At 46.5% G+C, this 8,120-nt stretch overlaps 1 protein-coding gene across 2 annotated transcripts; it reads left to right on the top strand.

Annotated features, from left to right (window-relative positions):
• The first annotated feature begins 1,893 nt into the window (after positions 1-1,893).
• Positions 1,894-7,865, top strand: LOC120704220 (auxin response factor 17). 2 transcript variants are annotated; one of them, XM_039988526.1, is made up of 15 exons: positions 1,894-2,322; positions 2,447-2,781; positions 3,403-3,521; positions 3,621-3,773; positions 3,849-3,905; positions 3,993-4,148; positions 4,251-4,335; positions 4,423-4,513; positions 4,618-4,782; positions 4,854-4,976; positions 5,245-5,320; positions 5,511-5,658; positions 5,768-6,942; positions 7,102-7,292; positions 7,384-7,844. In XM_039988526.1, the coding sequence occupies exons 2-15, from the start codon at positions 2,724-2,726 to the stop codon at positions 7,577-7,579; spliced, it is 2,793 nt and encodes a 930-aa protein (XP_039844460.1). In that variant the 5' UTR covers positions 1,894-2,322; positions 2,447-2,723; the 3' UTR covers positions 7,580-7,844. The 2 variants fall into 2 exon arrangements, with proteins under 2 accessions (XP_039844460.1, XP_039844461.1); XM_039988527.1 differs by having other exon boundaries at positions 1,895-2,322; positions 3,675-3,773; positions 7,384-7,865.
• Positions 7,866-8,120: the final 255 nt, after the last annotated feature.

Raw genomic sequence — 8,120 nt, 5'->3', positions numbered from 1 at the left:
TGCCGGATCATGACACGCCATCGCCGGATCTAGGATCTAGGCGCGCCGCCGCCGGAGCCGCTCGTTGGCCTCGGGAGCACTGACCGTGTGTTGAGACGGAGAGGACGGGAGAGAAAGCAAATGGTTCAAACGATTTTGAAATGTGGCGACGGAGAGAGTACCTTTTTATTCTGTATAAGAGCTGTACATATATACATACAGAGTACACGATTTGATGTAAACTTGTTTTATTCTTACATTGTCCAGATCTCGAGGTAAAAATAGAGGTACAGGATAACCCCTACACGGTTACCCGGTTCCTAGAAATCTTCATTCGCGGATGATGGCCGATGGGAGCTCAGCTTCGTGCTCATCAGAAATTCAGAATCCAGAACTCCTCCCCCGTAATCAAGTCAAAAAGCGTCGGAGCAGGGGGGCAAGTCAAGTCCGGTGCTGCTGGCACGGGGCAGTTACTCCACTGCTTGCTTCAGGCTTTGTTTGGCTCCAAGACTTTTTCCAAAAGTCCCTATCACATCAAAATGAATCTTACTATTTTATAGTATTAAATAAAATCTGTTTATAAATGTTTTTTGACAGCTGAGTGCTTTTTCGCGAGACGAATCTAATGAGCATAATTAATTCATAATTTGCTACAGTGATGCTACAGTAACCATTGGCTAATCATAGATTAAAATACCTCATTAGATTCGTCTCGTAGTTTAGCCCCAGGATTCTGCAGTTAGTTTTATAATTAATATTTATTTAATACTTCTAAATACTAAAAAGTCCCTAGGACTTTTTTGAAGTCCCTGTTTCTAAACACCCCCTAATGAGTATGACACGGGCGGTCAAAACCCAAAAGCCCACTGCGTCCGTCACTCCTGCCCAGCTGCCCAGCTCAGCTCAGGTCTCAGCTCTGCTGCTACTGCTTCAGCCTTGAGTGTCCTGTTTGATTTTCTGCGTTAGGAGTACTAGGAAATTTTGACAGTTAATTATAGTATTAAATAAAACTAGTTTACAAAACTAATTCTAAAATCCATACGTTAGGAACCCTGAAAAATCTAATGAGATCTTTGACCGCATAATTAGAGAATAATTATTGTAGCATCACTGTAGACAATCATCAATTAATTACCGTCATTAGTTTCGTCACGAAAAATTATATTCATTCCTAAAAAGATTTTAGAAATAAATTTTATTTAGCAATTCATACATACCAGATTTTTTTTCGACTTGTTTGCATTAGGAAAACCAAAGACCCTCCCGTCACTGCACTTCGCCAGCTATTTAGTGAGAGCACAGTACCTGTCAACAGCATCGCGTAGCAGTCCCAAAACTGTCAGTCGGTCACTGTGCTTCTAATGGCCGTTTCCGTATCAGCACACGCGATTAACGAGCCTGCTAATCCGTGGTGAAGGACAGCGGGGAGGGAGGACGTGAGGTCAGGGGAGGCGGCGCCACGCGGGGCACTGTACATGTGCGCTTGCACGTCTCGCGCAGAGTGGGGAGGACACAGAGAATTGACAAAAAAAACCCGGTTTAGTTCCCACCCTGTAAACACAAAAACGCAAAATTTTGTGAAGGAATCTTGCTAATTTAAAGTACTAAATGAAGTCTATTTACAAAACTTTTTGCATATATGGGCTGTAAATCGCGTGACGAATCTAATGAGCCTATTTAATCAATAATTTGCAACAGTAATGCTACAGTAACCATCCGCAAATTATTAATTAATCATAGATTAATTAGCATCATTAGATTCGTCTCGCGATTTACAATAAATTTGTGGAAAAAATTTTGCAACTTTTTTGCGTTTACACCAGGGAACTAAACACGGCCTAGTCTCGCGCATGGGAGGAGGGAGAGAGGGAGAGGGAGAGGGAGAGGGAGAGGAGAGGGGTCGGGAAGAAAGCTGAAAAAGAGGAGCACCACTCGTGGGGTTAAAACCCCGAGAACAAACTTGCTTGGGGAGTAGCATAGCAGCAGCCGGAGGGAGGGAGGTTGGAGGGGAGGAAGCTGCAAAGCGAGCCAGCGAGCTTAAGCAAAAGCACACCGGAGCAGGAAGCGACTGTCTCAGGCTCCCAGCTCCCTCCCCCAGCCCGCACGCGCGCGCGCGCGACAAGGAAGCGACGAGAGGGAGGGAGAAGGGGGGAGGGAGGAGCGGCGCGGCGAGCGAGCGAGCATGCTCCCCGGCGGCTGCGGGCGGATCTGCCGGAGGGCGGCGCGGGGAGCGCGGCGCTAACCGTCTCCGCCTCGCGGCCGCGGGATCTGACGCCGCGGCGGCCGCTCGGGTTGAGCGAGCGCCCTCGGCGGAGGGCGGAGGGACGCTGCTCCGGGGACGAGGTAACTTGCCCTGCGCATTCCGGCGGCTCCCCACCTCCGGCCGCCCAAAGACCGCGGCTTCTCGCCGCGCTCTTGCTGCCCTTCCAAGTGACGACCAAATTTGCTTTGTTTCTCTTGTATATAGATACTAGTAGATATATAGAAGGAAAAGATCGCGCCTGGCTTCGGCTTCGGCGGCGGCGGCCATCTTCGGGTTCCGCAATCGCGGCGCGCGGTGAAAAAAAGGAACAGGGCTCGCGGTGGAACTGGGAAAGCGATGGTTTCCTTCGGGAAGGCGCTGTGATTTGGCCTCAAAAGGAGGAATCTTTCCTACGCTCCCCCCCTTCCTTCCCCCGCTCTTATACCGCCCTCAGATCACGGGGCCGGCAGTCTGATTGGTCCTTCGGCAACGGGGAAGGAAAATGAGGCTCTCGTCGTCGTCCGGCAGCGTCATCCCGGCCCAGGCGGCTTCGCCGGAAGGTACTACTTCCCTGCCATGCCCCGACTCCTCCGTGCTCCGTCGCTTGCTCATTAATGCTTTCAAGTTCGTTTCTTCTTGCTTCTTCCGTGGTGTAATTTGGCGTCTGTACGGCTGGTGTTTGGTTTTTTTTTTTTCTGTCTTTGTATGCGTTCTTTGAAAGCTGCTATGTGGCCGCGTGTGATCCTGCACGCAGCGACCCATTGCGGCGAGTTTGATTCCGGACTCCGGAGTGCCGTCTCGGTTTATTTTGATGATTTCTTTCGGAGGCAGTGTTGTCGTGAACTTGGAAGCGATTTTTCTTTCGATTTTGGGCTTTTTTTTGGTTCAGTTCTTGCTGGACGGCTGATTTCTCGAGATTGTTCTTTCCCGGGAATGGATTCATAGGTATTTCCTCCCGAATAGTCGGTTGTTTCCATGTAAGATGGAAAAATTGCACGCCCTCTTTTTTGTTGCAGTGTAAGTGTATTTAGAGGAGTTATTAATAGTCTTAATTGATTCTCAATTCATTCACTTCGAAGTTTATTTCCTACAAGATGGTACCAGTTCGTTCTCTATTGGGCTGTCGTTCAATTAAAACTTGCGGTATGGAATCTTCTGCTTAAATACTTTTGCCATTACAGCTGTTGAGGAGCACAAGTGTCTGAACTCGGAGTTGTGGCATGCCTGCGCCGGACCCCTTGTTTCCTTGCCGGCGGTGGGTAGCCGGGTGGTGTACTTCCCTCAGGGTCACAGCGAGCAGGTTAGGGCTATTTCACTGCAGCACAAAAATTCGCATGATCCTGAATCATAAGTGGCGGCTTTTTCTTTGTCAAACTCAAAATCTTCCTTGTTCTTTCAGAACTCGAAAAGTTCTCCCTTTTTTACACAAGTCCTTGGTGAATTTCCGCTGCAGGTAGCAGCATCAACAAACAAGGAAATGGAGTCTCAGATCCCCAATTATCCTAATCTGCCTGCGCAGCTTATTTGCCAACTGCATAATGTGACGATGCATGTAAGTCTGGAGCCTTATAACACCCTTTTCACATGAGCAAGTAATCTAAGCATCTCTGCAATTTTCTTCCTTCAGGCTGATGCAGAGACAGATGAGGTCTATGCGCAGATGACATTACAACCACTCAACCCGGTAAATCATGGAGTTTCTAACTACCTGTGATTATATGGGGATTTTTCTTGGTGCCCATGAGTAACATTTTCCTTGCTTTTTGTGCAGCAAGAACTGAAGGATCCATATTTACCTGCTGAATTAGGTTCTGCCAATAAGCAGCCAACAAACTATTTTTGCAAAACATTAACTGCGAGTGACACAAGTACACATGGTGGATTCTCTGTTCCACGTCGAGCAGCTGAGAAAGTGTTTCCTCCACTGGTCTGTGCAGCTCCCGTGAAGTTTCAGCTTATTGTTTGAACTGTTTTTGTTATTGAAAGTGAATTTAATCACTGATTGTATGCTTTTCCAATAACTATGTAGGATTTCACTCAGCAACCTCCCTGCCAGGAGTTGATTGCTAAAGATCTTCATGGCAATGAGTGGAAATTTCGTCACATATTTCGCGGTGAGTAATTTTACCCTTCAAATCTTTCTGCTGTGCATTCTGCGGTAAGGACTGTTTGTAATATTTTAAATATCATCCTTGATGCAGGTCAGCCAAAGCGGCATCTTCTAACTACTGGATGGAGTGTCTTTGTTAGTGCAAAGAGACTCGTTGCTGGTGACTCAGTCCTCTTTATCTGGTGTGTTCACACTTCCAGTATTTCAAAAATAGTTACTTATGCTCACTTTTGTTGTTCCACTCCCATCAGATAGTTTGAGTTTATATATCTCATTGTGTTGTCAGGAATGACAATAACCAGCTTCTTCTGGGAATTCGCCGGGCAAGTCGGCCACAAACTGTCATGCCATCTTCAGTCTTATCGAGTGATAGCATGCATATCGGTCTTCTTGCTGCAGCTGCTCATGCTGCTTCAACAAATAGCCGCTTTACAATTTTCTACAATCCAAGGTAGAATGTTTATACTCAATTTGTTTTTTGGGTATCTCTCCTTCAAATGTTTTTAACATTTGTTTTTGCAGGGCAAGCCCTTCAGAGTTTGTCATACCACTTGCAAAATATGTGAAGGCAGTGTATCATACGCGTATATCTGTGGGCATGCGATTCAGGATGCTTTTTGAGACAGAAGAATCTAGTGTTAGGAGGTAAGTCAAAATTTGTTGACAACTTGACCTATGTTTTAGCCCTGTGTGAACTTATCTGCTGCATTAACTTCTTATAGTTTTCTTTTTTCATCTTCATTTTCTTGGACTTCCATGAATTTCCTTCTCGTTGCCTCTGCCTACTTTTGTGGGTTAGGGCATTTGTTAACATGATATCTGGATTTGGCCATATGTCTATACTTCTTGCCTTTCACTCGATACTAAAATAGCATATTAACAGTCTAACCTGATGAAATGTTCATAATGCCAGATACATGGGAACAATCACCGGAATCAGTGATCTTGATTCTGTTCGGTGGCCAAATTCACACTGGCGTTCTGTTAAGGTATATTTTGGACTTGCCTGCTGCTGTTTTTGCCAATAGTTATTATAAGCTCTTTGAGGTGTTGTTCAAGCGTATAATATTGCAAGCTTTCGATTAGACCGGATAGATAGTACCCTATACAAGATTGTTTACTCACCAGTTCATGCTGCATGGCTTATCATGATCACAAATTTGCCTTTGAATAATTTAGGTTGGCTGGGATGAATCAACTGCTGGAGAGAGGCAGCCAAGGGTGTCATTATGGGAGATTGAGCCCCTGACAACTTTCCCAATGTATCCATCTCCTTTTCCACTCAGGCTTAAGCGTCCATGGCCAACAGGCTTGCCTTCTCTGCATGGTATGAGGTGGAGTTGATGTTTAGCTGGCCTTTGTAGATATGTTTGCTCAAATAATTTCGATGTGTACATTCTACAGCCAATAACCTTTTGTATGATGTTTATCTGTAGGTGGTAAGGATGATGACCTGACTAACTCTCTCATGTGGCTTCGAGATACTGCAAATCCTGGTTTTCAGTCGTTAAATTTTGGTGGACTTGGTGTGAATCCTTGGATGCAGCCAAGGCTGGATGCTTCCTTACTTGGTCTGCAACCTGACATGTATCAGGCGATGGCCACAGCTGCTTTCCAGGATCCAACGAAGCAAGTGTCATCCACGATGCTGCAGTTCCAGCAGCCACAGAACATATCTGGTCGAGCTGCGCCACTTCTGTCGAGCCAGATTTTGCAGCAAGTGCAGCCTCAGTTTCATCAGCAGCCATACCTTCAAAACATCCCTGAGAGCACAATCCATGGCCAAGGTCAATCTGAGCTCCTCAAGCAGCAGATTCAACGCACCCAATCATTTAATGAGCAGAAGCCCCAGCTGCAACCCCAGCAACAGCAGCAAGAATCACAGCAGCAATCACAGTGCCTGCAAGTGCCTCAACATCAGCAAATGCAACAGCAGAACAACATGACCAACTACCAGTCAGTGTCTAATGCATTGTCAGCATTTTCTCAATTGTCATCAGCCCCTCAGTCTTCACCTGCGGTGCTGCAAACAATACTACCATTCTCACAGGCGCAGAGCTTTGCAGAAACGACTATCAGCTCATTGTCTCCATCTAATGCCGCCACCATGCAAAATACGCTGAGGCCTTTCTCATCAGAAGCTGCTTCTCACCTGAGCATGCCAAGGCCCACTGCAGTATCTGTTGCTGACCCATGGTCATCGAAGCGAGTTGCAGTGGAGTCTTTGCTTCCTTCTCGGACCCAGGTTTCGTCACAGATGGAACAGTTGGATTCTACGCCGCCTAATATACCTCAAAGCTCTGCATTGGCACCACTTCCTGGAAGAGGGTGCTTGGATCAAGATGTGAATTCTGATCCTCAAAATCATCTCTTGTTTGGCGTTAGTATAGATTCACAGTCATTACTAATGCAAGGAGGCATCCCAGGCCTGCAGAATGGGAATGATTCAACTGCTATACCCTATTCCACCTCCAATTTCCTGAGCCCTTCCCAGAATGATTTCCCTTTGGATCACACGCTAAATTCTTCGGGCTGCTTAGATGATGTTGGTTATGTGCCTTGTTCAGATAATTCTGATCAAGTGAATCGACCACCGGCAACCTTCGTGAAGGTGAGTGAATATTTCCGTATCGAAGGAATTCAGACTATGGACAACTGTGCATCGCCATGCTTACATTGTTGTGATAATAATAATCGTTAATTATGTTTTCAAACTTTTGGAGCATTATACAGTTATTGATTTGCAAATTTTCTTCCATTTGAATGACAGGTTTACAAATCTGGAACCTACGGAAGGTCGCTTGATATCACTAGGTTTAGTAGCTATCATGAGCTCCGTAGGGAACTAGGGCGCCTATTTGGCCTTGAGGGCCAGTTGGAAGACCCTATGAGATCAGGCTGGCAGCTTGTATTCGTCGACCGAGAGGAGGACGTCCTTCTCGTTGGCGACGACCCTTGGCAGTATGTTCTCTTGGCTGTCCTAGTGATACCTTCTGAACAATTCCGTGTTGCATTTTCACTCCCTTACATTGGTGTGCATTGCAACCTGCAGGGAATTCGTGAGTACGGTATCCTGCATAAAGATACTCTCCCCGCAGGAGGTGCAGCAGATGGGCAAGCAGGGGCTTGAGCTTCTGAGCTCAGCCCCAGCGAGAAGGCTCGGTAGCAGCTGTGATGACTACGTTAGCAGGCAGGAGTCAAGAAGCCTAAGCACCGGGATTGCGTCGGTCGGGTCAGTAGAGTTCTGAAGAGAGGGCACTAAGCGCCCTCGAGCTTAAGGCTGGTCTGTGACACATGTTTCCTTCGCATCCCCTGGTTGACACTTGAGATCCGGGTGGAACTGAAAGCATCATAAGACTAAAGCCTAGTCGCAAGTCATGTACCATCTAATAATTCTGTCATATGATGATAACTTCTAAGTAGAAACTACCAGCAGCGCCTTTGGTACACATGTGAAAACTTTGCTCTTCCATGGAAATACTAATCCTGTGAATGTAGGCTCTCTAATGATCAGCTGGCCAGCTCACTTGTTTAGCTACTATGGCAGGCACATGCCTATCTTGTTCATATTCCTGCCCAATCATGTCATCCTGTGGTTCCACTTGTGCATTTCGGGTAGCAGCATCCAAAATCCAGGGAGGGGTGGTGGTCCTGTGTACTGCAGAAGCATGCCGAGTGAAATGTGCTTCGTTCCAAGGAGGGCACCCAGGGCAGTCTGGTTCCAAACTGCTTCCTGCTCGAATTGGTACTGGTAGTACAAACTGGAGAGCATTCCTTTTGCAAAGGATT

The sequence above is a fragment of the Panicum virgatum genome, chromosome 4K (genome assembly GCF_016808335.1).
Source record: "Panicum virgatum strain AP13 chromosome 4K, P.virgatum_v5, whole genome shotgun sequence".
Lineage (NCBI taxonomy): Eukaryota > Viridiplantae > Streptophyta > Magnoliopsida > Poales > Poaceae > Panicum > Panicum virgatum.
The sequence above is the reverse complement of the archived record's forward strand: the minus strand, read 5'-3'. Positions and strand labels throughout refer to the sequence as shown.

Excerpts from the sequence above, each read along its gene's own strand:
- LOC120704220 (XM_039988526.1), top strand. The coding sequence starts at position 2,724 with ATGAGGCTCTCGTCGTCGTCCGGCAGCGTCATCCCGGCCCAGGCGGCT. Across the intron at positions 4,149-4,250 it reads AGAAAGTGTTTCCTCCACTG|GATTTCACTCAGCAACCTCC; the intron begins GTCTGTGCAGCT and ends ATAACTATGTAG. Across the intron at positions 6,943-7,101 it reads CACCGGCAACCTTCGTGAAG|GTTTACAAATCTGGAACCTA; the intron begins GTGAGTGAATAT and ends TTTGAATGACAG.